We start from the raw sequence: 26,930 nt of genomic DNA on the forward strand, positions 1-26,930 counted from the left end.
CTCATCTTAAAGCATCGACATAAAAAAAAACAATCAAAGTCAATTACCGAATGAACTAAAAAATTAGATGCAGAAAGCTATCGAATCTCACGCATCATGAAGATTTCTTTCTCAAAGCCTAAGCGATAACACAGCCGTAATAGGACGTCGAACCTCCAAGCATGAAGTTGTCCTTCTTCTCGGAAGAAGTATCTTTTTTGGTCGCTTGTGTAGTTGGTTGCATCGAATGGTATAAATTAAAATCTCTAGTTGATGATTTTCTACTCCGAACCAAATCCTGCTTCAAGAGAAATTCCAGCTGCTTTTATACCCAGATTTTTCAGATAAATGATCATCAGTAGCACTGGCTCATCCCATGTTTCCATCAAACTTGTTACAAGGGTCCAACCCCATGTAATGTACCGAATTAGGTATTGAACATGCCTAACAATACTCCAAATATGCAGAGTAGCCCATCTCCACCAGCATAACTGATCAACTATACTTCCTCATGCAAGGCTCAAACAATATCAACGGTTTCAATTAGTCATGTAATTTGCCAATTGTGGTAATCACAATGGTGAAGTACCCCAGAGATCTGGTTTCAAGTCTCTAAACCACTTGAAAAACTAACATAATTCTTCACTACTGCAAAGGTAATCGCAGTGTCGAATTTGAGGACTATTGTCTTACTTGTGCACCATTATTACATTTGAGGTCGCTAAGATCACCTTCTGTGTACGCAAGTTCCTCTATAAACGGCCTTAGTGCAGTCATTGTCTCGTGTAGATTTTATCGCCGTTTGACATTCCCAATGCACGTAAGTGGTATCAGTAGTAACTGTCTCTAATGTATTGATTTTTATTTTTCATCCAGCGTTAATGAATTGATTAATTAGTCTGTTATACCAGGTACGGCACAACAAACAAAAGACATGCGAGTAAGAAGCTGAAAAGCCGTATTTTGTCGACTGGGTTTGCATCTTCAATGTCAGAGATTGGGTTTGCAATTGGTTGTTTAAATGTAGTTTGTGTTGTAGTATCTTCATTGTTAAAGTGGGAGAAACCTAACTTAGAGATCAAGCAGCTCCAATTCCCTTCAAATGACTCCTTAGATAGAAAAAAGTGTTTTAAAATGAAATAAGCCATGAGGAGCAGTATGCAAGCTGGAGCGATTACTGCCGCTGGGCCCTTGCGAAAGGCGCTTTTAGTTTTCATCTTAGTCTATAGTATATTATACGTCACAAAATGGATCTGGTCTGCATTTAATTCCTTCAGCAGCTTCAAAAGAGCAGTGCAACTGGAAGTCTTCTAGTTAAGGCTTTGCCCGTTGGTCTAGTATTGTAATTTGCACTGGCGTCAAGAAATTCTGTAGTTCTCAGCTTCTAGCTGGAAGCTTAATGTAAGAATCTTTCGGTTGGCTGTAGATGCTGCTATTGACCTTTATCAAGGTTAGACGGGCTTCCTATGGTGCTCTATCTGTCAAGACTTGTTCGGCTAAAAATCACTTAACGATTCTCCTAAGAAAAGATCGAGAGGTTTAGATCCAGACAAGAACTCACAGCAAGAAAGTTAGTGAAGGATAACCCTTTCATAGAAATGAGTTCATCAAAGAGATCCCTGAAGGAGATTCTGGATTCTGAATACGTCGAGGAGAGCGATGGTGATAGAGAAGGCATGCTCGATGGGGAACTGTCAGACGATGAAGACATGAACGATCCAAATATGTGTAACGAGTGTAAGGATATGGCCACCGGAATGATATGTAATGACTGTGAGGAGAACTTCTGTGTAGTGTGCTTTGAGATGTTGCATAGAGGGGGTAAAAGAAGAGGTCACGAATACGTGAAAGTAGGCGAGGATGCCCATAATGAGTCCCATGGTAGCAATGGCGCCAAATCAGAATCTTTACCAGAGAATGAAGAAGATCAAAGAAAGCTTATTGAGAGTCTGAACGGCGTAAAAGAGAAGGATGAAGTTAAGATCCAGTCAACTACGCTTGGCACAAACTCCATTGATGACAAACTCTTGGCAATTCTTAACAAGAATGCGTATTTCGTTCCAATGAGATTGACCCCTGATGAGAGGCACCTTCTGAGATTACTTGAAGCGGCTTTACAAGTCTCTGAATATACCGATCGTGTTGACATTTTGTCATACAAATCGAAGGCCAAGAGAATTGTAGAACAATTGAAGGAAGTTTGTTCTGTCTTGTCTGGTTTAGTTGTTGCCTCTGATATGAAAATCGGTAAGAAACTTCTTGAGATGAAGAACTTTAGTGATAATGCCAAATGGTTTCAAGATATCTTCGAGGTTGGAAGGCGTTACAAGATCATGAATCCAGAGAGGATGAGAGATACTTATGGGAAACTTTGTTATATGGTGATGGACTCTCGCCTTCCTCAGATCGAGGACCACATGGAATTTCATTTATTCAAACCTATTAAAACTGTCCATTCATTCTTGAGTTCCAAACCTGAAGATCAAGGGAAAGCATTGGGTATGCTGAACGATAAAATGGCACTCATTGCGACATCAAGTATTACTCCGGCGGGCAAGACGAGGAACCAAATAAACAGACTAATCAAGCAAAAGGAGACCGCCATAGAAAACTTAGCCTCGAAATACCATAGTAAGTACTACTCCAAGGAAGATATTCGTCAAGCCTTATATTCTATCGGTGACTATAACGCTTACATCAATATCAATAGACGTCCGATCATGAGAATGCTCGAAAGACTTGAATTGTTTCGCCATCAGGATGTTGCTGAAAAATACTCTATCGGAATTCAGTACGGAAGAAATGGTTCTCGTTTGACTCACGATCATGAAAGGCAGTGGCATTACGTGCAACAGTCCTTAACTCTGTGGTCAATCATCCAGAGGGAGATGGTCCATTTGTGGTACTTAGCAGACATCGATCTTTTCGATGGCACCCAATATAGGCTAGCATCAACGGGACATGGCTTAAACCGTATCAAGACGTGTCCCGCCATCTATAAGGAGATGCACAAGATTATAACTGAGTGCCGCTCCAAAACTAAGTCATGGGTGGGATCCTCTGTGGTTCATCTAGGAGACGATGCAGTCCCCAATGCGCTGTTCTTCCTCGACAAATATACCCAAGTACCATCAATTTTAATTCCGTTTGATCAGACCCTAATGAAAATCAATGAACTGGTCCAAAATGATGAATTGCTATTGGAATATATCAACAAAGAATATGGGTCTGTGGAAGATTTGAAGCTAACCATCTTACAAGACGCTTTCGCACACATGTTCGACGGTTCAGGTGCAGACAATTTCTATATGAGCGGCTCCTGCATTGATGGCAGATTGACATCGGCATGGAATCACTGTAATGAGATTGCAAAGAAGAAGTATTACAACATTTTCTTACTAACTTCTTTTACAGGGTTTAATGGCTCCGAAGGCTTTTCCTCTTGATAATAGTTCCAGCATATAAACACAGAATAATTTGATAAATAGTGTGAATACGATCAATATAATGCTGGAAAAATCAATTAAGGCGTTGATTTTGTTATCTTGTACATAATGTCATTTAAAAGCGGTCTCGGGTAGATCAATATCCTTTAGCATATTGATAAACATGACTTAAAAACTGAATGATAGATGAAATACCGCTGTATAACCAGCCAGTGGTAATCGATAATGGTTCGGCAGTTGTTAAAGCAGGCTTTTGTGGTGAAGAGAAGCCTAGATGTATGGAATATTCGCTGATTGGAGATGCCAACTATAATAAAATAATGGTGGGAGGTTTGGAGTGTGATAGTTTCGTTGGTAATAAAGCACAACGTCTACGGGGTCTTTTGAAGTTGAAACATCCGATGGAGCGCGGAGTAGTTTCGGACTGGGACGACATGGAGCTCCTCTGGTCACATATTTTGTTCGATTCTTTACAGTTGACAAGTGGCATGGAACATCCTCTTCTGATAACAGAAGCACCTCTCAACCCAGAGTCCAACAAAGAAAAAATGCTCGAAGTATTCTTTGAGACATTCAACATTCCAGCAATTTGCGTTTCCATCCCAGGGGTTTTATCACTCTATGCTAGTGGTAGGACGACGGGGTGCGTTGTTGATTGCGGCGAAGGTTACTGTAGCTCAGTGCCTGTTTGCGAGGGCTATACGTTAGCTTCATCAATAAAGAGGATCAACCTTGGAGGCATAGATGTTACTAAGCAGTTGCAATTTCAGTTGAGAAAGGAATCCGGAGTGTGGTTGTTTTCCAGTGGTGAGAGAGAGTTAGTTAGAACTATGAAAGAAAAGAGTTGTTACGTGAGCTTAAACCAATTAAAGGACGAAGAAAAATTCACTTTTGAACCTGGCAAGATGAACACTAATTTCAAATTACCAGACGGCAATATGCTCACGCTGAGTAAGAGCAGATTTAGAGCTCCAGAAATCCTCTTCCAACCCCAAATTATTGCGTCAGAAGAACCTAGTTTACCAGAAATGTGCCTTCAAAGTATTTTAAGTGTTGATGTCGAACTGCGACCCCGGCTAATGTCGAGGATAACCTTAAGCGGAGGTACGACCATGTTCCGTGGCTTTGGAGATAGATTTCTTCAAGAATTACAGATATCAACATGCAAAAAATCAAACATCAGGATACTGGCGCCTCCCGAGCGGAAATACACTGCATGGATCGGCGGATCCATGCTGGCTGGCTTGACAACCTTTCGTAAGATGTTAACAACTAAATCGGATTGGCGTGAACATCACTAACATATCTAGCAGGTTTCGCTACAAATGGTAACATTATTTATATTACATGCAATAGTATCTGTCGCCAAAATCTCCAAGACCTGGTCTCAGATACTTGTTATCGTCCAATCCCTTGTCGATAGCACCGGTGACGATTTTGACGTCAGGGAAAGCAGCGTGGTACTTATCGACACCATCCTTGCTACAGACCAGGTTCAAGAAGATGATCCTTTCTGGCTTGACACCTCTCTTGATCAAGACATCAGTAGCCATGATTGCGCTACCACCAGTGGCCAACATAGGATCCAATAAGAACACAAATCTATTAGCGATGTCCGCTGGCAATTTTTCAAAAAACAACTTAGGTTGAGCAGTTTCTTCGTCTCTTTGGATCAAGATCTTACCAATTCTGACAGATCTACAGCAGTCTCTAAGTCCTTGTTCCATGGACTCACCAGCTCTGACAATGGACACACCGCAGATTTTCCCCAGGAAGTCGCAACCTTCGAACTTTTCCCCAGTAATAGTCTCGACCTCTGCAGATTGGACTGGTAAGTAGTTCAAACCTTCTTCGACTAATAGTCTGATGATTCTATCAGCATAAAAGACAAAGTTTGGCCTAGCGGTATTCTTATCTCTGATTATCGTGTAAAGACCTAGCAATTGGTTGGTCTGTGGTAGCAAGCGCACGTTCTTGAAAGGTTCAGTAGACATTTTGCAGGTTTCAGGTTATTTCACGATCTAAAATGAAAGAATCAAGAAGAATGAAATAAATAGAATAGAGTTGAAATTTCTTCATCGCATCGCATCGCATCTTATCTTTCTATGCGGCTTGAAAATTTTCTTCTTGGCCGACCAGATTGATCACCAATGTAAGCACTTCTTCAGCACACTTCGCTGTGATCTAATAGATGCATTGATATAGTTTTGGCCTATTCTATATACATATACTCTTTCATCAGTCTGCCTCCTGAACGTAGATAACCTCAGAGCCGTCGCAGGGACTTAAGGAGAGAAGAACTGTACCTCTAATAACGATCAAACCAAGCTCTCTTGTCTTGTCCTTCAGTATGACGGAAGGATCTTCTGGATCTCTCATATACTCCAAAGTTTCGTCTAGCACTAGGTTCATCAATTGATCATAGCCCTTCAAGATTCCCGTCACCAATCTTCCGCCCATCAATTTCACACGGACTTTGCTGTCCTTGTACTTGGCCAAATCAAGAATAGCCTCTCTCTTTGGACCCTCAAACTTCCTTCTCTGCTGCTGCGGTTGCTGCGTGTCCTGTTGTGTACGTTTACTTTCATTCTAGTACATCGCTTTAGTTAGTAAAAATCGCCTATCCAGTTCTCATTCTGTAGCTCGTAACATACCATTTCAGGCTCACTAGTAAGCTTTAATACCTATCAATGGGATTGCTTGTCTGTATATATTTGTTGATAGTAGTACTTTGAGAGTAGTCACTTTTTCAGGTTCGCAAAATCGATGCCTAAAGCCAATCAAGGAACTACACTTCAGCGGTCAATTAGCGATGGTGAAGCTGCTTGTAGACTCCGACCTCTGTTCTGTGGTCAAAGATATACCTCAAGATGCCAGTATGGCTTTTCTGTGTGATCGAATCTACCCATTGACTGGCATTGCACCGGAAGATATGCAACTTACAATCGAGGACCAGCAGGGCAAAATCTTGAAAAGTGTGAAGCCACTAACTGCTATCAATAGCTTTCCTCTAAAGGAATATTCTGGAGTGAGTCGTATCGTTGTTGTAGATACCAATGCCAGCTCAATGGCAAATCAACTGCGACAGAGTGATGCTGATGTTGATGCCTTCACTCTGTCAGAAGCTGACTATGCACAGAGGAACGACTCTGTAATGGCTTGGAAAGCCCGTAACAAGCTGGGTAGGTTCGACCCCGAATATCAGCAGCGATTAAATGCAGATCGGGCTGTACAAGAGTCTAAACTTCGAAGTCTACAAGTAGGCGAGCGTTGCTCTGTTCAAAGTAGCGATCAACCAGAAAGAAGAGGTTGGCTGAGGTTCGTCGGAAAGGTGCCGGAAATCTCAGCAACGGAAGTATGGTGTGGGGTGCAATTTGACGAGCCAGCGGGCAGAAACGATGGTTCTTTCAAAGGTGTCGTCTACTTTGGTCCAGTGGGACCAAATTACGGAGGATTTGTCAAGCCCTCAAACGTCACCACTGGTCCAAACTTCGTACCACTCGAAGCAGACTTTGAGTGGGATGATCAGGAGGTTTAAGTAAGGCATCTTAGCTTTTGTTTCTGTATATTCAATAGATGCCTTGACGATTTTTTTTCAAATGCCAAGGTCTAATAAAAGTTGATGATCACTCATCAAAACTACAAACCACAGGATAGACAGAGGACATCTACAGCGTATTTTACAGTGGTATAAGATGGAACTGGTCGATAGAGTGAGTAATAATCTGTATGATACATTTGCCGATTTGGATGCCAAGAAGGTGTTGAGACTGGTGATCATCGTTGGTGGCTATATATTGATAAGAAATCTAGCCTCTAGAGAGCTTGCAAAGCGTAAGTTGCAATCTGAAGTTCGTAAAGATGAAAGAGATATGAGTGACAATAAGGCTAGAGATTTGGTCGACAATCCAGAGGCTGAAACTACTGCTACTCAATTTGGATGGGGAAACAAGACGAGACAAAGAGTTAAAAAGCAGGAAGATATGCTGGCTAAAATGATCGAGAGGGCGCAAATGGAGAAAGATCAAGGTGACGATGATCTAGCTGATATTGAAGACCTTCTGCACGATTGATTCCACAGCAGTCTTAGGAAAGCTCCATGCTGGATCACGTTGGTTCGGGAGTGTGTTTATAGATGTTTCGAGCATTACATATGCCTAGTTTCTTGCTGTTGTACCGTTAATATTAGGCCATGTCATCTAGTCTCAATCCTTGAGCCAGTCTTTTGGATGAAAATTCATTGACTTGGATACGTTCAAGACATGCCACTCATGGATAAGTGACGTAAGACAGAGTTCCCTGATACCAATGTATACGTTAGTCTAATTGAGTCTTGGTATCAAAATTCGCTGTCAGATCATGTTAATCGCATCGTGAAAATTTGAAGCTCATCGCATGGAATTACGCAACAACTAGAAAGGGCTAACTGAATTCTAGTTGGTCGTTGGTTCATATCAAGTATATTCAACCAGATGAGTTTCCGTGATCGAGGGGGTGGAAACAGTTTCATGAGAAATTTGCCCTTCGGGCTAAATTATGAAGACGTTAAGACATATGACACTACTGATGTGCCCAGCATACCTTTGCCAGTGAATAACCCCATAACGGCTAGAGAGAGGTCTTTGGCTGTGAATTACATCAAAATGGGTCAGACCATGAAGGATGGACCTTTTTACACAGGGTCAATCTCATTAACGATGGATAATACGGAAGGTAATAAGAAGGGCAAGAAGAAGACTATGGTGGAAGAAGAAGGTAGAAAAGACGGGATTGAACGATATTCAGATAGGTTTCTGAAGAAGAGAAAGATTGGTGCTTCTATTGACGATCATCCATTTCATCTTGAAGTCTTCCCAAAAGAATTGTACAGTATTATGGGTATTAATAAGAAGAAGCTTCTCAGTATATCAATGTTTGACAACACTGATAATATCTTCACTGGAGGTGCACAGGATGAGAGTACAGCTATGAATATGTTGGAGAAACTGAAAGCGCTGGCAGAAGATGAAGATGAAGATGGTCAAAAGGAAGACCAGCCCAGAAAAGAAGACGATGTGGTAGATGAAGATTTCGAAGACGACGAGGATGACGATGATGATTATAATGCTGAAAAGTATTTCAACGACGGTGATGATGAAGAGTATGGCGATGAAGATGATTACGGTGATGAGCCGGCTTTTTAGTCCATAGAACATCCTATCTTAAAACATCTTTAGTATATAATTCGTGATTTAATAGATAATACTCTTCCCAAAGCATACCTTTGGGACATTTTGGCGGTACTGGAGGGCCCGATAGCGAATTAATACCAGGTTGTAGATACCAATCGAAAACTGCCCTGGACAACAGAGATTTGCTCCAATTCCCCCCTCCCAAATAGCTGGTGAGTTTAATATTTCCTGATGAGAAGGCGTTCATGAAGTTTAACCGTTCAGAATATTTAAGTCGATTAGCAGCTTCATTGAAAAAAGTATGGGGCGAAACATCAACTGGTAAAACTTCATCTTCCGCACTTTCAGATCTAACCAGTTTCATGAAATCATGAAATTCATCTGCTTCAGCAGATGCCAAATCTTCGTATGAGAGTAAGTTTCCATGTTGATACATTTCAGGAGCGCTTGTTGGATTGCTCAAACTGTCAAGGTCGTAGTAAACCATATCAGCATCCACCTTGAGATCTTTTCTATTCTCCTTTCGGAAACTAGAAATGGCATATTTGATCTTATCATGCTTTCGCAGTTTCACTGATACTTTCGGGGTTTCATCTGATTTGCGAAGACTAGGTTTTCTTATATCCTGATCAGGATGGATGTCATTAGGTTCATCTTCCTGAATGGTACTATGCGCATTACTACCATCTTTGAGTGGCAATACTGGAACATTTGGATAAAATTCGATATCAACGACGAAAACTATCTGAGCCTTAGTCAGTTTTAGCTCAACAGATTTCCACTCGATACAATTTTCACTTGATTTGGAGATTGGACGCTTGTAGTAACAATCAGTGCACCGATCAATCAAATCTCGTCTGCGACCTAGTCTTGAGTTCTTCAATCGAGGCCTTCTTTCAAAGACAAACATCTCTAAATTGGCATCAGTTCCATCTCCACCTATGGGGAATACGAACTCACCACTGACTTGATTAAATCTAATGCAATTGAGACCAGCTTTCATTCCAAAGTATACACCAGGCTTAAGCGAAGCAGCGGATCGAAAGTCTTTGAATAAAATTACTAGCGTACCATTTTGGGCGATCATTAATGAGTTTCCACTATACTCTCTATTTGGCATACCCCATGGCCAATTTCTTGAGCATTTTGAGTACTTCAAAGGTCGTCGTTATATGACTATCGCTACTGCGCCGCCTTGAAGATTGTTATTGTCACGCGTTATATATGTCATAGCTGATATTATTACAAAGGCGTATATATTCAGGTGGTCGGCCTCTTATTTATGTACCTCTTGGTGGTGGACGTCTTCTTGGAGAAGCTTCTCTACTTCGAGAACTGGGACTCGCTGGCAGAGCCGGTAGTGTCGGAGAATGTTGCCTAAACCTTGACGGCGATATACCATCTCTTGATCTCGGCAGGGGTGGCATCTTTGGTGATTGAGACCTACTGCTCCCACCACTTGATGCTCCAGAAGGTAGTGGAGGCAATGGGGGTTGTGTTTCGAGCTTGCTGCGATGAGACGACCTGCTGGAATACGCATCCTCTAGTTCAGTTGATTCCTCATCACTTAGGGACGTCACCCCTATAGCTTTTTGTAGAGCAGCAATATCTACAGGTGTATCCAAATGATTATTGTTTGTAGAGTTATTGGGATTCTTGAAAACGTTTATTCGTTCTCTCAATTTCTTTAGATTGGCAAAGTGAAATTTGGTATCAGAAGTAGTGGTCCCTCCACTTCCCGTGGTCTCTTGAGAATCCAGACTTTTGCTTGTTCCAATGGAGGAAGAGAAATTGGTCGGAGCTTCGAGGGAAGTAGAAGCTTGGAAAGAATTCATACGCGGCGTAACTTCTCTCATTACAGATGCATGCATGTATCGGCCCCCATAACTCTCCTGTTGGCTGCCTGTAGGCAGTAAAGAGGCCGATAAATCGCCAGGCAGAGGCGGCACAGGTCTTACTGCCATAGATGCATCTAACCTTTGTACTTCTTCACTGCGAGCTTCGTCTTCAAATTGTGGTAAACTCGGCGTGAAACTCAACTCGATAAATATGGTTCCTGCAAACTCATTTCTCTCTCTCTTCAATTCATACCAACTGCAGTAGCCTTCCTTTGGGTCAGCCCTGATACCATTTAAAAGATCCACGTCACATCTTCCAATTAGTATGGGAGCCTTCTTCTTTCTGTCGCAATAGACCTCAACTTGCATGTTTGGTCGCACCTCAGGCGTAATCTCGTACTTCTCAAGATACTTGAAGACTGGATTTTGGCCAGCTCTCAGCAAAACGTCACTTTCTCGAGTCATATGCGCTATTCGCAGCCGCAGCATAACATTCTGTTTGTCCAATTTATTCAGATTCGGCAGATCCTTCGCCTTACTCACATAGACGCACAGTGTACCTTGGTTACCTGTCCATACCTCTGTACTCATGCGGAACAATTAGAAATCGATTCAACTGAATCTTTTATATTGTCTCATCGATCCATTCTAGCGATCTTGATGCTTGTAGTTTGATCTATAATAGAGATCGCTAACTAAAAAAGTCACGTGCAACAGTAGTAAGATCAGGTTTATACACAGAAGTCTATATTGGGAGACAGATGATCATCTTTGATACCTGCTTTGAGGCTCCTTAGCTGCTTTTGGGCCTTGAGGTAGTGCTTGGCTCTTGCGGTCGTTAAATCTTGAGCGATCGGGTGCCCTGGTGCCCTGGCGATTATCATTAGGTTTATCACCAGATCTGAACCTTTTGAGAGGTCTTTCCTCGCTGGCTTGGGCGGAATCGTATGCCCTGTGCTCTTCTGATGCCTGCGGCCTGGATTGGAACCTTTGAGGGGGCCTGTCGGAGTGTAACAGGGCCCGGGGAGCTAGCGGAGTCGGTGTTCTTCTTGCCTCTTCGGCCTTAGGTCCTCTGGGTCTCGAATCATTATCGAATTGAGCATTCCTCTTTTGGCGATTACTGTATGTTGGACGTGAATCATTTCCTGCTTTACTTTTGAAAGAAATGCTTTCGGGAGTGGCCTCGTTCTTTCCTGATATTCTGCCAGACTGGCGACTGCCTGCTCGTGGGTTATTGGCTGATGTCCGAGATGCTTTCGAATCATCTGTAGTTCTGGAAGCCGAGGCGGCAGGGGATGTAATTTGAGCTTCACGTTTGACACTTCCGCTGTATCTGCTATATTTCTTAACTTCCTGATGTTCTGGAGCATCAGAGTACATGTCACTGCGCTTCTTGGCCGCGTCACGAGTGATGAATTCGACCGACTCTTGCAAATCTTCAAGTTTTCTAGTTAACTCAGGGTTCCTGCGGTTATTAACCAAGGAAAGGAAGAAACGCTCGAAGATCGCTAATACCGAACTCCTGAAGTCCCTTAAGGGCATCGCTTGCTTCATCAAGTCTCTCATGTTTTCCCTCTCTTGCTGGTCTATAATACAATTTACTGCTCTGTTCAAGTTGTTTCTGCGAAAGTTGTTACAAACCTCGTCAATGAACCTAATAACTTTTCCAAAAGGCCATGAGTTTACTTGAGCAGAAGGACCAGTAGGTGGAGCATATGCAGCTGTCTCAGCGTGCTCTCTTGTTTTTTGGGCATTTTCTCTCTGCTTCTTATTGAGTTCTAATTTCTTTCTCAATTCGGCTTCCTTCTTCTCATTTGCCAACTGAGCCTCATAAAGCCTGATCTCTTCTAATTCGGCTTCAAACTTGGCCTTCTCCTCTAACTCTTCAGCGGTCAACTCGCAAAAATCTTTCAACGCTATAGCATTCTTCAATCGCGCTTTCAAATGCCCAAGAAGAGCGTTGCTTGGCAACTTAATATCTTCTCTTTCTTCGCCTTCTAGATTTTCAGAGACGGTTTCGCACACCAAATTGATTTGGGTATCAAGTACTGGAAATACATGGGATAAGTGTTTCATAAATTCGATGCCATTTCTAATGGACATGTAGTTTTTGTTGCTCAGTGTCAGCACAACCTGCTCTGTGATAACTTCATGCCATCCATATAGTTCGCGACAGCATTGTTGGTTGAGCTGATCACTCTTTCTCATGATTTCCATTTGTTCCAGAAGATGGGCGAAGAATATTCCTAAATTGCCAGCCTCAGAACTGGTGCAACAAAATAGAAGAGTGCTCAGGACTTCTGAACGTATGAAATTTGCAACTATCGTCATGAGGCTTTCGATATCAAACGTTAATAGCAGGAACGAAGATACGTAAATCGCATCGGGCGGTGAAAATAACACCCTGGGGATAGCACAATATTGAAAGAATGATTTGATGGTAACTTCCGTCATAGAATGTGTCCATGAGGTGGACTGTTGTTGGAGCATATGTTTTGATTGGTTGAACTTCTTTTGATGAGATATGCAGCTGACCAGCAAATCTTTCACTTGATTTGACACTTCGTTTTTCTTCTTTGTGGAAGAATAACTTGCCAGCTCTGCCTCTAATGTAACCTTCCTCTCGTCATAGAGAGCCTTATTAAATTGGATGTCATATAACGAAAGCTTCCAAAAGGTTATGAACAGGTCTCTGGATATGCAAGAAAAATCGACTTCCTCGAATTTGGCTTTCTCTATCATATCGTTAACTCTGTCATCCTCCCCATGTGTATCGATGTACTCCCTCCAAATATGGAATACCCAAGGTGTAGAAACCTTGTGATCATTGGTCAACAAATTGAGCGGCAGGACGTTCTCGAAAAATCGCTCGCCGTCGAGTGAATGCTTGATCAGCTCAATAAAAGACCATAGAAGAGTGTTCATTTCATCACACCTGACCGAGAGAATTTTATAGTGAGCTTCGTGGGAGTTTGCTTTCAAGTTGAGATTGAATAGTAATACTATGACTTCTGAAATGCTCTTTTCCTTTCCAAAATATTCGACTAACCTTGACCCCAGTAAGCGGTTGTCATCCCTAAAATCGAACATCAATCTCCTCGCAACATTCTGCAGAGGTTTGCCCGAGTTCAACATCAACAACTGCTTCGTATTCACTTCATTAAGATCCCTTATCCCGCCAACAGTAACAACTAGTTGTCGTAAAATTGACACTGCAATTATATTCCCACTGTGCAACGTCTTCACGATGTATTCAATGATGTTTGAAAGGTCCATTTTGCCACAGCTCTTGGCGAGTCCAGCAATGAAAACTGACAAACGCTGCACCCACATTGATTGGTTGACTCCATCCTCTTGTACAGCAATTCGGTTGTCAGTTAGACGCAATAACAGAACAAACTGCAGAACGTCATAAGCGAAATCGTTGAAAAAACAAGCAGTAGTAACCACAAGCTCTGATACCTTGTCGTAATTCTCAATCTGCTTGACAGCGGGGATTAATGTTGCCAATGGGTTGGTAGAAACGAGATTTGCAAGGCGTCTAGATTGTTCGTCAATTGAATCAATACTCAATGCTTTCAGCATGCTTTTTGCCTCCCTTTCCGTCTTATTAAAACCCACTTTTATTGGTAGAATATCTTGAGAAAGCTTCGTTATCATCTCATTGTACATAAAGTATCTTCTTTCAAATGGAAAAAGTTTCATAAGCCCATATATTTCATTTGTTACCGTAGGATTAAGGTCGAGTGAGGCGATTGAGGGAAAAATGAACTTCCTAACATAGTCCACCCATGTTTCCGTAGAGCCATTACCACCGCTAATATCTGATTTCGCTATGCGACACAATTTGGAAATGAGCTTTGGGCATACTGCAAGGCGTACACCTATAATGGAAAAATACTCGTGTGATGTTTTTATCAAATCTTCCACCGAGTTCACGAGCGAAAGTTCAGACGTCCATTCAGGATAGTAAAAGACTGCCCTAGTTCCGAGTTCAAAAGGTGCTGATGGATGATGAGTCTTTCGCTCTTCGATTAGTCTAGGTTTGTGTGAGAGAATGCCATTCTCATTTAAAGTCACTAGTCTGCTACTCTGTAGCACTTCTTGCGGAGAAAACACCGTGGAATGATAAATAAGCTCTGTGATATACTCAAAGGCTCTGACTACCGCTAGAGGAATCGAATCGTCGATATGAACAAATGTTGGATGTCGCCTTAAGAGATAGAAACTTGCTGTTAGGCAACCATGAACCAGCAAGCGCTGTAGCAGCTGTAGCTTACCACTCTGTAAAATATCGTCTATTTCGCTAGATTGTGTTTCTCTTCGTTCCATTTTAGCGTCTGACTCATTTCGACCTTTGATCTTGCTCTCTTTGTCCTCCGAATGCTTTTGAATATTTGTATCACGATCATCTTCATCAAAAGACAAGGCAGCAGCCATTGCCAATGGATTTGCAACCCCCTTCATGGACTCTTCCTCCAGTTCATTTTCGAATTTCTTGAAAAACTCACCCAAGGACTTGCAATCCGGACCAATGTTTTGCCAGATCGATAAAACGTTGACAAACCCATTCTTGATCAATATACAAACCATATCCAAATATTTCATATCAATTTTAGGACCCTTTTGAGATATTCTAAACGAGATGACATTCGAAGCCACCATACTTCCGCCATGGTTCAGCCCTTCTAGAGAGATGGAATCTGCCTCATTGTTTTTTGGCCAGAAATCAGAATTTTTGAGAAGCTGAATAAAAAAGGTGTAGTGATCCGTGATATATTCACTAGAGACATCCAGTATGATATCTAAACTTCTCATAGAGTCTAATGAGTATTTCCCTATTATGTGGCTCATTTGCTTAGCATAGAAGGCAACTTTCTGTGTATTGTCAAGATCGTTGAAAGCACTGGACAGTAACATGACAAGCTGCGAATAACCTGATGGACACTCTGCCAGAAGATTGAATTTTTTCAGTTCATATTTGGACCTTTTTAAAAGATGTCTTAGTAAAATCGTCTGCTCGCTGGTCATAAGTTTGCTCGACACACGACTGAATTTGTAAATCTCCTTCGACAATAGATTGTTTATTCTAGCCAGGGCAATAACCTTTGAATCGTCACCATCAGCAAATTGGTTTGACACCGCAATGAACATCTTACCAACGAGAGAACATAGTTCCTGACTACTAATTATTCCTGTGCTGCTGGAAATGTCGTCAATGAAACTGGATATCTGCTGCAACGTAAGCTTTGCGGGCAATTCTGGTTTTTGAAACAGCTCAAAGAGCTCTATGAACAAATCCTTGAGCCATTTCTCTTTCTCCTCATTGTTTTCAGTAGCTTTGAACTGACTGGAGTAGTCTCCAGCCTTGGAGGGCCAATTGTTTAGCGATTCTTCATCAAAGAATTGTCTCTGCGCAGGCTTGATAGCGTGCTCCTTAGATATCCTGTCAAGGACAGCACTCAGTGACATGACAATCAATCTATAGAGACTCGATGGCTTTCAACCTCGTTTCTCACCGATTTTGTCAAACAAGAGCCTTGTTTTCAGATTGCCAATCTCTACCGACATTGAAAAAACTTGTCAAAATAGCCATTGTATAGCAGCAGGGCCAGTAAGAACCCCATAGAGATGGTATGCGACACAATTTAGGCTTTATAATCTTCTTGATTTATCTTTACTAACTTTCTTTAATTGGTAGTCCTACAGACAGAGGCAACAGCAGCAGTACCTAGTGCTGAAGCAGAAATACGTTGGATTGGGTAAAGAGAACACAACACAGGAGGAATGGCAGACCAATGTCCACAGGGATACTTACAACACTCTACAAGGTCATTCGGCTCTATTAGAATATGTAACTCTGGCGAAAGGCGGCCTCAGCAAGCGTTCAGAGAAGATACAGCTGATCAAAAAGATGGCTCAGACAACGACATCTGTGCGGTCTGAATAATTATCACATCAATTTTAACTATACATATTCTAATATTACATTAATTGCAGATACTCTGCTTTCATTTTCAATAAGAAAGACCTGCACTGGATTCGGGCACTGTGGACACTTTTATTGTTCTGCCGTCGACTAAAGCACCATCGAAATACTTCCTGACCCTCTCCAACTCGCCTGCAGTAGGACGAGACAACCACACGTTAGCAGTTGAGGATCCCGAAGGTAAATCTCTGACTCTTACCCTTGCGATGCTTGCGTTAGACAACTCTTCTAAAACGCTTTTTAAATTATCATGATTCACACCCAACTCTAGGTTGCTGAAAACTAACAGCTTGCGAGAGACATCCTCATTTGTCGAGATCACCAAGTTATTGGGCGCACCGTGGCTTTTAATGGGTCTAGAGGGTCTCGAAGGTCTCGTGGGTCTCGATTTTACTGTTTTCTTCACATTTGTGCTCTTTTGTGTGACTGTGATCTGTCCCTTCTTCGCACTATGTCCCTTCCTGCGCTCAACAGTCGTAGCAGCCTGTCTCAGCAGAGCTCCAACATCGTTACTGCTCACTAACTTCCCATTGACCACAGTATAGCCTTGCTTTCCACTTGGTCTTTTCGCCTTTCCTGTCTGATTGGGTTCAATCCTACCGAACAAACTCTTTCCCTTGGATTTCTGTCTATGCTTATCACGACCACTAGCCATTACTGCTGATTTCCGATTGATGTTTCGATGTTTTACTTCATTCAGTATTGTGAATTTCACTAAACTTCCATCAAATTTCAGCTATTAGTCTTTCGCGTAAAATTGAAATTTAAGATCAATTTGAGATAGGGATGAAAACCTTTAAAACCACATAAAAGTAAGATTAGTCCAGATCAGACACGGATCAGGACTGCAGATTACTCAATTGTGTGCAATGACGGAAGCTGCAAAACTAAATGCTCAAAGTTACAACTTGGTTAAGCTATTGAAAAGGCTGGAGGATGCCACGGCCAGGCTAGAAGATGTCACAATTTATCAAGAAGGCTACATTGAGTCAAAGATGGCTGCCGATACTGTATCCCATGTGGCATCATATGAAGGTGTTGCGTCGATGAACGAGAGACATCCCTCTACTCTGTCTTCTGCCTCAGGATCATCAACCCAATTGAACCCTGTTGTTAAATTCCCTCCTCTAGAAGTCGAATCGACTACCAAATTTGAAGAACTGATTCGTGATGATGTTGTTCCCTTAGTCGAGCTCAGTGACAAGATTGACCCAGTTGTTTCCAAAGCAGCCAAGCTCTTCAAGGAGGCCTTCGACGGGGAATCAGCTTTTTTGAAGAATGCTGTTAAATCGAAAAAGCCAGATTTCTCTTCCCAAGAGTTTGTGAATGCTTTAAAGCCAATTAACGAATGTATTATCAAGATCGGGGACTTGAAAGATCAAAACCGTCAAAGCAAAAGTTTTCCATACTTGAACGCTGTTGCCGAAGGCGCCCCATTGTTTTCCTGGATTACCGTTGAAACTCCTATGGCTGTCATAACAGATTTCAAAGATGCAGCTCAATTTTGGACCAATCGAGTTTTGAAGGAATTCAAAGAGTCGGATCCAAATGCAGCTGCTTGGGTTAAGGCTTTCTTGGGCATTTTTGAAGACCTGAAGGCATACGTCAAGAAATACCATACGGCTGGTGTTGCCTGGGACAAAAACGGTGCAGAGTTTGGCAAAGCGACAGAGGAAAAGATCCCAGCCCGGTCTTCTGTGACATCTTCAGGCGCTCCACCTCCACCACCGCCTCCTGCACCTCCTGCTTCTGTTTTTGAAGCACAATCTTCTCCCCCAACGGAGCCTGCTGGTGGCATTAGTGCTGTCTTTAACGAGATAAATCAGGGACAGGACATCACGAAGGGTTTGAAGAAAGTCGACAGATCTCTACAGACGCATAAAAATCCCGAGCTGCGTTCATCATCTTCTGTTCCAGGCAAAGCGCCACCTCCAAGACCAAAGAAGCCAAGTACTTTGAAAACTAAGAAACCTCCTAGAAAAGAGTTGGTTGGAAATAAATGGTTCATCGAAAATTATGAAAACGAAAGTGAGCCTATTGTCCTTGAGGCCAATAAAGATGAATCAATCTTTGTTGGTAACTGCTCGAACTTATTGATTCAAGTGAAGGGTAAGGTTAATGCTGTCTCTCTCAATGAATGTGACAATACTAGCATTGTCGTGGATTCCACTATCTCGGGAATTGAATTGATTAAATGCATCAAGTTTGGTGTCCAAGTCGAAAACACGTTACCACAAATTACTCTTGATAAATGTGATGGTGGTAATATCTACCTGTCAAAGGATTCCATTCAAGCAGAACTTTACACATCTTGCTCTACTGCTATCAATGTCAATTACCCAGTCGGTGAAGACGGCGATTTTGTCGAGTTTCCATTGCCCGAACAATTGAAGCACACCTTTGGGGAAGGTAAGTTGAATTCGAACGTTTTTGAACATACTGGTTAACACTAAAAAGATTGTGCACATGACTATTTACAATTAACTACAGATTTAAAACCCTCCAAACGACTCATTTACCTCTCCTTATATAGTACATGTAAGCACGTTCATGGACGGGTAGATCAAATGGAGAGATGACTTCAGAGTGACCAGGACGTGCCACTGGGTCTCTTAGATACACGGCATGACAAGTCTTGAACGATACCTCAAGATGATGTGGCAAAATTGCGAAAGGTGCCAAGAATGGTCTTGGTTTCCATGGAGTAAAATATGGCTTCTTTGGATTCTTTCTACCATAAACGTGATCCTGCCAAGGCAGTTTTATGGCTTTGTTGGCCTTGGCCTCATCATCCATTAAGGCTTTCACATCCAGACGCTCGTGGGAGCATAGTTTCTCGGCCCATTTTTCATCAAATGGAATATCGATGGATTTTTGATCACCTTTCTTTGCTTCATAACCTTTTCTTATGACTTCGCTGTAAATTTTCACTAACTCGGACAGGTGCTTCTTCCCCGATCTAATGGATACCTTGGCGGTATCTGATAGCTTCTTCTTGACATCTTCGGATGGGGAAAGTAGGTCGTCAGCTAAACTAGAGAGTTCTTCCGAGTTTTTTCCCTTTATCTTATCGTGGGAGATTTCTCCAGACTTGGCAAACTCTTGGAAACACTCAAACGCCAATGGAGCCAGTTTTTCATCCTTCTCGACAACAGTTGAAAAATCTATTTGGGCCAGGGAATCAAGATCCTTGCTGCTGTTAGCGTAAACGGCTATAATCTTGGCCAAAAAATTGGTTGGTGTACAAGAACGCATCTCTCTAATCTCTTCCCGCTCCACAGTTTGGTTATACTGACTTAGAAATTCCATGAAATTCTGTTTCCGTGGGTGTGAGTCTGGCATTGCACGTAATTTAGCCAACTTGGCGTCCCAGGCAGCTCTGGGGCTTTCTTTTGCCTCCTTCACGTACTTGTTCCACAAGACAACTTGGGTATTATCCACTTTCAATGCTTCCACTAAACTAGGCTTTCTTGCACCTAGAGCTTGTAATACTTTCTCTGGCTTTACGTGGAAAATATCGCCCGCTTTCAACGTATAGTTTGGATGTGCTATTTTGACACCATTGACAAACACATATCCATGAAGAATGTATTGACGGGCCTGTCTAACGGATGACGCGAGCATAGCTCTAAAAACTGCAAAATCTAGTCTTTTCTCCAAAACAGCGAACGTTTGCAGCAGGAAGGGTGTCTCCTGGATATCACCACCACGCAAGGAAGCATCTAATTGGGCAACAGAGTCCAATTTTGGGTCAAATACCTCTTGCCATCTACCTTCGGTCAAATGCTCTCCGTGGTAAGCCCTAGTTTCTTGTTTAGCGGTCCATTTTTGTTGATACAAGGTTTTTGATCTGAAATCCACCTGGCCCTTCTTGTAGAGATTGAACAAATTATATTTGTTAAACGAGGTACGCACACGACCTCTCGCCAGCGACTTCAACAAATTCGCTTTCCTAGGCATCTTCTACAATGCAATTGGACCTACACCGAATGTCAAAGAGACGGTATTTAACCTTTTAATCGCTCGAATTTGAAAAGTTTGTTAAAGATTTGTCTTAAAGATTAGTTTTTTCAACTTCGTGCTGGACGATGGTCAACTTGATCGACTCTTGAAGACCAGCTAAAAGGTGAGTAACCTGTCTGACTTTGAGTCTCTCTGAGGCCATTGAGACCTAGTTTTAAGTATGGGTATTGATTGGACCATTGTCGATGAAATACGGCTTTATCGGTGGGTTGCCCAATTCAAACCGGCTGGGATCAACAAGCACTTCCATATGCTATGCATCGTGGAAAGAATGAATCACCCAGAGAAGTATCCTGTTACTTTATTACAGAAGGACGTTGTAAAACCGGGGAAATTGTTTACTGCAGAAGAGATTTGGGAGAAATTAAGTTCTGCATATAATCTTGCTGAAATTGATAGACTAGAAGACCAGGAGACAGAGACAATACCGCGAAATAATGAGACTGATGGAGAGTTGACCATGCTGGAGCGCAGACAACGACTGAGACAGATACGAGATTTTGAATTGCCTTGGGACGAGTACGGAGAGCTGATACTGGAGAATGCAAGGAACGGAGTTTACGAAGAAGGCCAGGATGTTCTGGAAGAAGATGAAGCAGCCCCATCAACCCCCACAGGATCAGAGAGGGAAGATTCAGAGGGCCCTACAGACAAGAGGAGATCGACAAGAATAAGGAAATCCTCACGATTAATGAAACCTGGCGGTGAAGAAGAGGGATCCTCAAAGGAATCTTCAGATAACGAGGCGCACGAATCAAAGGAAGAATCAGATGAGCCCACTCCAGAAGAGGGCGCAATTGAAGAAGAGGAAGGATCCTCAGACCAGCCGCTTGCAAAAAGAACAAGACACTCATCACAAACAAGGGCCACAAACGAAACTTCGCCCAAACGGAAGAAACGTATCACTGATCAACCAGCAAAGTCTAACTCAGTGGTACAAACTAGAGTCTCCAGTAGACTACGCAACAGGAAACAATGAAAAAGCTACTTAGATACGTAATGTATTGAGTCTAGTTAACCTTCAACAACTCCACGTCAAAGATCAAAGTGGCATTTGGAGGAATCAAACCTGGGAAACCACGAGGACCATAGGCGTAAGGACCTGGAATGGTCAATCTGGCCTTCTCACCAACAGATAATTTTGGAATAGCTGCATCCCAGCCCTTGATGACTTGACCAACACCAATGTTGCATTGAAATGGAGAACCTCTGTCGACAGAAGAGTCGAATTTTTGGCCGTTCTCCAAGGTACCAGTGTAATGGATAGTCACCAAGTCACCGGCTTTTGGGAAAGTCTTTCCGTCACCAACAGACAGTCTATCAACCTTAACGTTACCTTCAATAGTCTCAGACATCACTAAACTAAGCTCAATGGGTCGTTGTTGTAGGTCTAGACTCCCTCTTAGCCATCATAAGCTAGTAAAATGATAACAGCTTCCCACATTGCCACTCGAAAGGATCATCGCTTTGTTACCCGAACAGGGCTTCCGCTTTCAGGGCTTGAGCAATGAGCTATAAAACGCCAAGAATTTGTCTCTGTGATCGATGTGGGGGACCATGATAGAGTCTTGTTGGCGCAGTAATTGGTTCTGGATGCTCGTTTGGCCGTTCCGATATTTTAATGACTGTTTAAGCGTTTAAATTGTAAATATTAGTTAACGACGCCTCGAGTAAATTTGAAAAAATTCTAGATCGATTGATTAAATTTTCATATATGATTACAATGCTAGCTACCACAGCCAACCTGCTATGATTGAGCTTTTAATTAATGTCGCTGTCGCGACGACGCCATAATAATTACTGGCGCGACAGCGTCAGCGTCTGAAAAGTAAATACAGTAATTGATATAAGTTCCAGCATAGCCAGATCAGCTCTATACTCATCGATTCGATTATATAAAAGCAGCAGAACACATCTTACTTGACTTTGGTAATTTCGAAATGAGCAAGCCAAGATGATATTTCCAATTGCCTTGATTTTCCTGTTCTTCTCCAATCTGGCGCTAGGTCATTTCAATGTATCTGGGCCAAGATACCATAACGTGAGCGGTCCACAACTTTTGAAAAGGGATAATGTCACTTTTCATGGGAATCACACCACTAATCTTACCAGAGTTCACAAAGTTGTTTCTCAGATTTCTGATGGCCAGGTACAACAGGCTGCCACAACTTCGGCCGTCTCAGTCGCTGAAAATGGTGGTACAGCTATGAGCCCACTCTCCCTGGGTATCGTGGCTCAATTGGTAGTGATGGCAATTTTATAGATAGAACCACTGATAAATATTCAAACCTAAATTTTATTCTTCAAAATATATCCAATCGTAATATAAAAAACCTACGAACGATTAATTAAAAAGTTGCTTAGATTAGCATGGCACCAGCAGCAATCAAACCGGCGAAAGCAGCACCACCAGCGACTTGGTTAGCACCGTTTTCGGTTTGAGTAGAGATTTGCATAGTAGAGGATTCTTCAGTCTCGGTGGCTGGAGCAGAGGTCTCAGTGGCTGGAGCAGAAGTCTCGGTAGCTGGAGCAGAGGTCTCAGTAGCAGTGGTAGCAGTGGTAGCTTGAATTTGACCATCATCAATTTGAGAGATGGCATCAGCAGCCAAAGCGACAGAAACTAGAGACAAAGCGACGACGGAGAATTGCATTATTGGGTATTATTAAAGTGAGAGCGATGGACTATTCAGTTAGATCGATACTATTCATCATAAGAGAAGGATTATACGTCTACATATATCAAGATCCCAGTGTCTTATATATCCCAAAGTTCGCTCAAGTTGATAGTCCCATGGAGAATGCCAAATTGCGCCTGCGTAACGCATAGCTTAGAATAGCACACCATCGACGCCAAGGCTCTGAAGCGTCACTTCTCGGTCTTACGTTTTTGCGTAAACATTCTTGGCCAAGTCGAATGTATGGGGACATCGAGCGAGATTTGTAGAGCGCGTCGAGGCCGCTCGCCAGGTCTAGAACCATCGCGATGGCCCGAGTGGGCAACTGTGGTTTCGCATCGAGGGCTCTTTCAAGCAAGCATTGGAACTTTACAGGAATGCGCGGTACGGTGCCTTAACGACGAATTCGACGAATTCCCCATTAGGTTTATTGACGCCTCTCGATTAATCGCTCGCTTGCGGGAGCCGTGAGCCAGTTGGTCAGGCAATTGTTTGTAAACTGATAGACTGTTCTGGATTCCAACCGTAATTGGCGCGTTGAACTCGTTTGGGGCAGCTCGGGTTGTTTACCATTGAGCGAGAATCGTTTTGGTCATGTCCATGGACGTTCTTGTCAGGCTTGAAGTCTCGGGGACTCGGCTTAGTTGGGAGGTCTGTTGTCCTTGGCTGTCTTGGCAAGTTTGAGCCCGAGTTTTTTCTTGTTTCCCTTGCTCTTCTTGATTATACCTTTGAGGTCCTTGTTCTTCGTCAATGGAGTGACTGGTTCACCATTGATTTTCTCCTCTTTACTCTTGAGTTGGGACTGCCTTAAGTCAAAGTCTTGTGATCCCCTGTCCAAGTAAGCTTGCAAGTCACGCTCCTTCTTTCTCTCGCTGTCTTTCAACTTGTTATAATACTCGAGCTCTTCACCATTAAGGCGGTTGAAATCATCTCGCTCCTTCACTAGTCCATTGAACTCTTTCTGCTTATTGATCGCATTGGCTCTGAGTTGATCTCGTAACGATTTTCTCTCCCTTCTCTTGCACTCCGCTTCAAACTTGGCTTGTTCCACCTGTTCTCTGGCCTTTTGTGTCTCAAGATCGGTTACACCTTCTGAGACAAACGCCAATGGACGTTTCTTTGGATTGCCACTCGACGAAGACATCTAGATCTGAATTTTCTAGTCAAGGCCTTACGTTTGTATGTCTCATCAACATGAGAACTGTAATATAATAGGTTACCTTGAAGTCTTCAAGAAATGATTGTTTATGTCCATTATGATATAATATTAGATCAAATTCGACATCAAGTTAATAAGCGGATTTAGCTCAGTTGGGAGAGCGCCAGACTGAAGAATAACTTCGGTCACTTGTAATCTGGAGGTCCTGTGTTCGATCCACAGAATTCGCATTTATTTTTTTTCAGTGTGTAAGCCGCTCAGCGGCTGATGAGAGCGACTAACATTAGATTCTTCGCATTACTAGTTTCATTATTTAGTGCCTATAGAAGCTGAGCTCTTCATAGAAATTGCCATCTTCGACTTGAGATGGTAAATTGTTAACATCCTTCGTTGAAATACTCTCTGGTATTCGAACCTCTTGCTTGTAAGTGTATAAATTTGTAAAAGAGGTCTCGCCAATGATTCGAGTAAATGTTCGCGGTATGTTTTCCTCTTCTGAATGAGCGGTAGTGGTGACATGACAGTAATTGGATGACGTTTCGTTGAGCATGGAAAGCGATATCGAGTGGAGCCCATTGCTTAGGGAATCTTCAAACGATTGCTCTATTTGAGTCTCATCTATTGGGGACTGCGGATCAGGGGATTTAGTAGCTGAATGTGAAGATAAAGATCTGGGTGAAAGAAGAGAGGCTTGGTTTGCCTTGATAGCAGCTTGCAATTCGGGCATCTTAGAAGTTGATTGTTCATCAGTTTTTCTTCTCTTGACACTCTTCTCGACTCGCTGCGATTTCAGCGTTGCTGTTAATGCTAACGATCCAACTATATAGACATTTTCGTCTGGTTCAAAGCTTGACGGCTTTAGTTCAATCTCTCTCGGATCGATAGAGCTATTTCTTGATAGCCTTGGTCTCTTAGATTCATCTTCCACATTTTCATTTGAGTATCTGTCTGTACTGTCACTTTTTCTGAGACCTATAGATGAACCTTCCTTGTACAACCGCTCAATATGCTCTATTGTCTCCACCCGTCTAGAGGCTCGATAGCCAGCTTCCTTTATGTTGGTTTTAACCACTGAAGGAGGTACTGATGTAGGTTCACTAACCTTTGCACCTCTCTTCGCAGGCCTACCAACTTTCTTCTTCAGCGGCGATGAACTTATCGGTGATGATACGGGTTGCTGAGAGGTCAAGATAGGATTGTTTGGTGATGCAGAGCTCTTTTTGCCTAGACTCAATGATGAATTTGTTCTAACAGCAATTCTCTGCGATGAAGTATAATTTGATGGAGATCTGCCTCGAATTATCAGCGGCGGAGTTTGCATTTCTTGTAAAGGAACAAAATACTCTCTTGTTCCATCTTCGAGAACTTCCTCATCGCACATGTTTAGAGAACTGTTATATGCTGCGTAAGGGCTCAAATCACTAGGTGGAGAAGTGACGGCTCCCAATATTATATGAAGACGGAAATGCTTATTTTGCTGCGATGGCTTCTTAACATTAATAGAAGATGCAAATTGGACTCTTTCATACCGAGCTACTTTTTGAATGCATTCAATGGGATACGAGGAAACAATACCATTGACGTCGTATTCTTCTGGATTCCTATCTCTATGGAAGAAAAAAGTCGAGTCATATTTTCTCATCTTATCGAAATTTCTCACATTGGAGGCCTCCCTAATAATCTGATGTTGAGGAAGCTCCGATGGAATTAATGGAGTAGTGGCAGGGGTGAACTGGGGACCTTTATCCCTCTTAGCGGTGTGTTGTACCAAGGAGATCTCGGTTTGGTCATCGTCACTTTTCGCCTTTATCTTTACTGCAAAATATTTTACTTTAACATCTGGAATAGCATTAGTATTATGCAATTGAATACTGTAAGAACCATTCAAGAATGCAACAAGTTCCAATCCCGGTGTTTCAAAAGAGGAGACCAATGTAAAATAATTTCTCTTATAGCCTACCCATTCATCATCAATGAAATCGAAACCTCTGTCAATGCGTGGATTCAGTTGGAAAAGTATAGGTTCCGAAGTACTTGTCTCGAAAACAGTACTATAATTATCGACTAACTCGAATGGAGGCCCAACCTTAAACTGCAGCGTTGAGCGCGGCGCTATCTTTAACTTTCTCTTATCGAAATAGTTAGAAGTAGTCCCATCGTCGTTAATATGGGTTTGAATTATTTGGTCCGCTCTATCTAGACTCCCAAATTCATGATTTTCTTCTTCGAATTTATCGTACTCCTCTAGAGATGATCTATTCAAGTGATGCATTTCACTAGCCCCGAATTTATGAATAAATATCCTAAACGTTAATTGCAACTACTTTTCGTCCGGATCTCCAACTTATTTGTTTAAGGATTGATAATCTCACCGAGTGATTCAAACACTTTTGTGACACAATTACTGTCTCCTTGATGTTTGTGTGACAAGTTCGGTTGCCAGAGTGCTTGTCCGAACAGCCAAAGACTGCTTTTGTGGCAATGGGAATTTAAATATTCCAAACCTAGCGGTAAGCAACAGTCACAGAAAGGTGTCCCGTACCTTTCCAGTGGTGTTGATCAACTAACTTCAATGGGCTCTAGGGTGACTATTAAAGTCCATTTAGACTTCATCTTTTTGTGTCACTGATTTAGCCGCTCATCCTCTTTT

The 26,930-nt window shown here is 42.3% G+C and overlaps 20 protein-coding genes and 1 non-coding gene across 21 annotated transcripts; 9 read left to right on the forward strand and 12 right to left on the reverse strand.

Moving 5' to 3' along the window:
• Nucleotides 1-118: 118 nt before the first annotated feature.
• MFA2 (mating pheromone a) lies at nt 119-223 on the reverse strand (the record flags this gene model as incomplete). Its single annotated transcript, XM_003679770.1, has 1 exon — nt 119-223. The coding sequence occupies one exon, from the start codon at nt 221-223 to the stop codon at nt 119-121; it is 105 nt and encodes a 34-aa protein (XP_003679818.1).
• A 658-nt stretch (nt 224-881) lies between these two features.
• TDEL0B04790 (uncharacterized protein) lies at nt 882-1,196 on the reverse strand (the record flags this gene model as incomplete). Its single annotated transcript, XM_003679771.1, has 1 exon — nt 882-1,196. One exon carries the CDS (start codon nt 1,194-1,196, stop codon nt 882-884), a length of 315 nt encoding a protein of 104 aa, XP_003679819.1.
• Nucleotides 1,197-1,577: 381 nt separating this feature from the next.
• On the forward strand, nt 1,578-3,425 carry TDEL0B04800 (uncharacterized protein; the record flags this gene model as incomplete). The annotated part of the gene is made up of 1 exon (XM_003679772.1): nt 1,578-3,425. One exon carries the CDS (start codon nt 1,578-1,580, stop codon nt 3,423-3,425), a length of 1,848 nt encoding a protein of 615 aa, XP_003679820.1.
• Nucleotides 3,426-3,604: 179 nt separating this feature from the next.
• Nucleotides 3,605-4,726, forward strand: ARP1 (actin-related protein 1; the record flags this gene model as incomplete). Its single annotated transcript, XM_003679773.1, has 1 exon — nt 3,605-4,726. One exon carries the CDS (start codon nt 3,605-3,607, stop codon nt 4,724-4,726), a length of 1,122 nt encoding a protein of 373 aa, XP_003679821.1.
• A 42-nt stretch (nt 4,727-4,768) lies between these two features.
• On the reverse strand, nt 4,769-5,419 carry FUR1 (uracil phosphoribosyltransferase; the record flags this gene model as incomplete). The annotated part of the gene is made up of 1 exon (XM_003679774.1): nt 4,769-5,419. The coding sequence occupies one exon, from the start codon at nt 5,417-5,419 to the stop codon at nt 4,769-4,771; it is 651 nt and encodes a 216-aa protein (XP_003679822.1).
• A 244-nt stretch (nt 5,420-5,663) lies between these two features.
• LSM7 (Sm-like protein LSM7) lies at nt 5,664-6,082 on the reverse strand (the record flags this gene model as incomplete). Its single annotated transcript, XM_003679775.1, has 2 exons — nt 5,664-6,014; nt 6,080-6,082. 2 exons carry the CDS (start codon nt 6,080-6,082, stop codon nt 5,664-5,666), a joined length of 354 nt encoding a protein of 117 aa, XP_003679823.1.
• A 155-nt stretch (nt 6,083-6,237) lies between these two features.
• On the forward strand, nt 6,238-6,963 carry ALF1 (Alf1p; the record flags this gene model as incomplete). Its single annotated transcript, XM_003679776.1, has 1 exon — nt 6,238-6,963. The coding sequence occupies one exon, from the start codon at nt 6,238-6,240 to the stop codon at nt 6,961-6,963; it is 726 nt and encodes a 241-aa protein (XP_003679824.1).
• A 157-nt stretch (nt 6,964-7,120) lies between these two features.
• On the forward strand, nt 7,121-7,498 carry PGA2 (Pga2p; the record flags this gene model as incomplete). Its single annotated transcript, XM_003679777.1, has 1 exon — nt 7,121-7,498. The coding sequence occupies one exon, from the start codon at nt 7,121-7,123 to the stop codon at nt 7,496-7,498; it is 378 nt and encodes a 125-aa protein (XP_003679825.1).
• Nucleotides 7,499-7,897: 399 nt separating this feature from the next.
• Nucleotides 7,898-8,608, forward strand: RPC31 (DNA-directed RNA polymerase III subunit C31; the record flags this gene model as incomplete). The annotated part of the gene is made up of 1 exon (XM_003679778.1): nt 7,898-8,608. One exon carries the CDS (start codon nt 7,898-7,900, stop codon nt 8,606-8,608), a length of 711 nt encoding a protein of 236 aa, XP_003679826.1.
• Nucleotides 8,609-8,621: 13 nt separating this feature from the next.
• TDEL0B04870 (uncharacterized protein) lies at nt 8,622-9,683 on the reverse strand (the record flags this gene model as incomplete). Its single annotated transcript, XM_003679779.1, has 1 exon — nt 8,622-9,683. One exon carries the CDS (start codon nt 9,681-9,683, stop codon nt 8,622-8,624), a length of 1,062 nt encoding a protein of 353 aa, XP_003679827.1.
• A 193-nt stretch (nt 9,684-9,876) lies between these two features.
• INN1 (Inn1p) lies at nt 9,877-11,025 on the reverse strand (the record flags this gene model as incomplete). Its single annotated transcript, XM_003679780.1, has 1 exon — nt 9,877-11,025. One exon carries the CDS (start codon nt 11,023-11,025, stop codon nt 9,877-9,879), a length of 1,149 nt encoding a protein of 382 aa, XP_003679828.1.
• A 174-nt stretch (nt 11,026-11,199) lies between these two features.
• On the reverse strand, nt 11,200-15,906 carry THO2 (Tho2p; the record flags this gene model as incomplete). Its single annotated transcript, XM_003679781.1, has 1 exon — nt 11,200-15,906. One exon carries the CDS (start codon nt 15,904-15,906, stop codon nt 11,200-11,202), a length of 4,707 nt encoding a protein of 1,568 aa, XP_003679829.1.
• Nucleotides 15,907-16,065: 159 nt separating this feature from the next.
• Nucleotides 16,066-16,384, forward strand: YSF3 (U2 snRNP complex subunit YSF3; the record flags this gene model as incomplete). Its single annotated transcript, XM_003679782.1, has 2 exons — nt 16,066-16,068; nt 16,136-16,384. The coding sequence occupies 2 exons, from the start codon at nt 16,066-16,068 to the stop codon at nt 16,382-16,384; spliced, it is 252 nt and encodes an 83-aa protein (XP_003679830.1).
• Nucleotides 16,385-16,451: 67 nt separating this feature from the next.
• Nucleotides 16,452-17,078, reverse strand: TDEL0B04910 (uncharacterized protein; the record flags this gene model as incomplete). The annotated part of the gene is made up of 1 exon (XM_003679783.1): nt 16,452-17,078. The coding sequence occupies one exon, from the start codon at nt 17,076-17,078 to the stop codon at nt 16,452-16,454; it is 627 nt and encodes a 208-aa protein (XP_003679831.1).
• A 214-nt stretch (nt 17,079-17,292) lies between these two features.
• SRV2 (adenylate cyclase-binding protein) lies at nt 17,293-18,870 on the forward strand (the record flags this gene model as incomplete). Its single annotated transcript, XM_003679784.1, has 1 exon — nt 17,293-18,870. One exon carries the CDS (start codon nt 17,293-17,295, stop codon nt 18,868-18,870), a length of 1,578 nt encoding a protein of 525 aa, XP_003679832.1.
• A 64-nt stretch (nt 18,871-18,934) lies between these two features.
• NAM9 (mitochondrial 37S ribosomal protein uS4m) lies at nt 18,935-20,383 on the reverse strand (the record flags this gene model as incomplete). Its single annotated transcript, XM_003679785.1, has 1 exon — nt 18,935-20,383. The coding sequence occupies one exon, from the start codon at nt 20,381-20,383 to the stop codon at nt 18,935-18,937; it is 1,449 nt and encodes a 482-aa protein (XP_003679833.1).
• Nucleotides 20,384-20,606: 223 nt separating this feature from the next.
• EAF7 (Eaf7p) lies at nt 20,607-21,425 on the forward strand (the record flags this gene model as incomplete). Its single annotated transcript, XM_003679786.1, has 1 exon — nt 20,607-21,425. The coding sequence occupies one exon, from the start codon at nt 20,607-20,609 to the stop codon at nt 21,423-21,425; it is 819 nt and encodes a 272-aa protein (XP_003679834.1).
• Nucleotides 21,426-21,456: 31 nt separating this feature from the next.
• Nucleotides 21,457-21,801, reverse strand: FPR1 (peptidylprolyl isomerase FPR1; the record flags this gene model as incomplete). Its single annotated transcript, XM_003679787.1, has 1 exon — nt 21,457-21,801. The coding sequence occupies one exon, from the start codon at nt 21,799-21,801 to the stop codon at nt 21,457-21,459; it is 345 nt and encodes a 114-aa protein (XP_003679835.1).
• A 1,960-nt stretch (nt 21,802-23,761) lies between these two features.
• FYV6 (Fyv6p) lies at nt 23,762-24,265 on the reverse strand (the record flags this gene model as incomplete). Its single annotated transcript, XM_003679788.1, has 1 exon — nt 23,762-24,265. One exon carries the CDS (start codon nt 24,263-24,265, stop codon nt 23,762-23,764), a length of 504 nt encoding a protein of 167 aa, XP_003679836.1.
• A 152-nt stretch (nt 24,266-24,417) lies between these two features.
• TDEL0Btrna5F lies at nt 24,418-24,510 on the forward strand. The gene is given in 2 exon segments: nt 24,418-24,455; nt 24,474-24,510. It is a non-coding gene; the product is annotated as a tRNA-Phe (tRNA).
• Nucleotides 24,511-24,593: 83 nt separating this feature from the next.
• NDT80 (transcription factor NDT80) lies at nt 24,594-26,552 on the reverse strand (the record flags this gene model as incomplete). Its single annotated transcript, XM_003679789.1, has 1 exon — nt 24,594-26,552. The coding sequence occupies one exon, from the start codon at nt 26,550-26,552 to the stop codon at nt 24,594-24,596; it is 1,959 nt and encodes a 652-aa protein (XP_003679837.1).
• Nucleotides 26,553-26,930: the final 378 nt, after the last annotated feature.

Source organism: Torulaspora delbrueckii, chromosome 2 (assembly GCF_000243375.1).
Source record: "Torulaspora delbrueckii CBS 1146 chromosome 2, complete genome".
Lineage (NCBI taxonomy): Eukaryota > Fungi > Ascomycota > Saccharomycetes > Saccharomycetales > Saccharomycetaceae > Torulaspora > Torulaspora delbrueckii.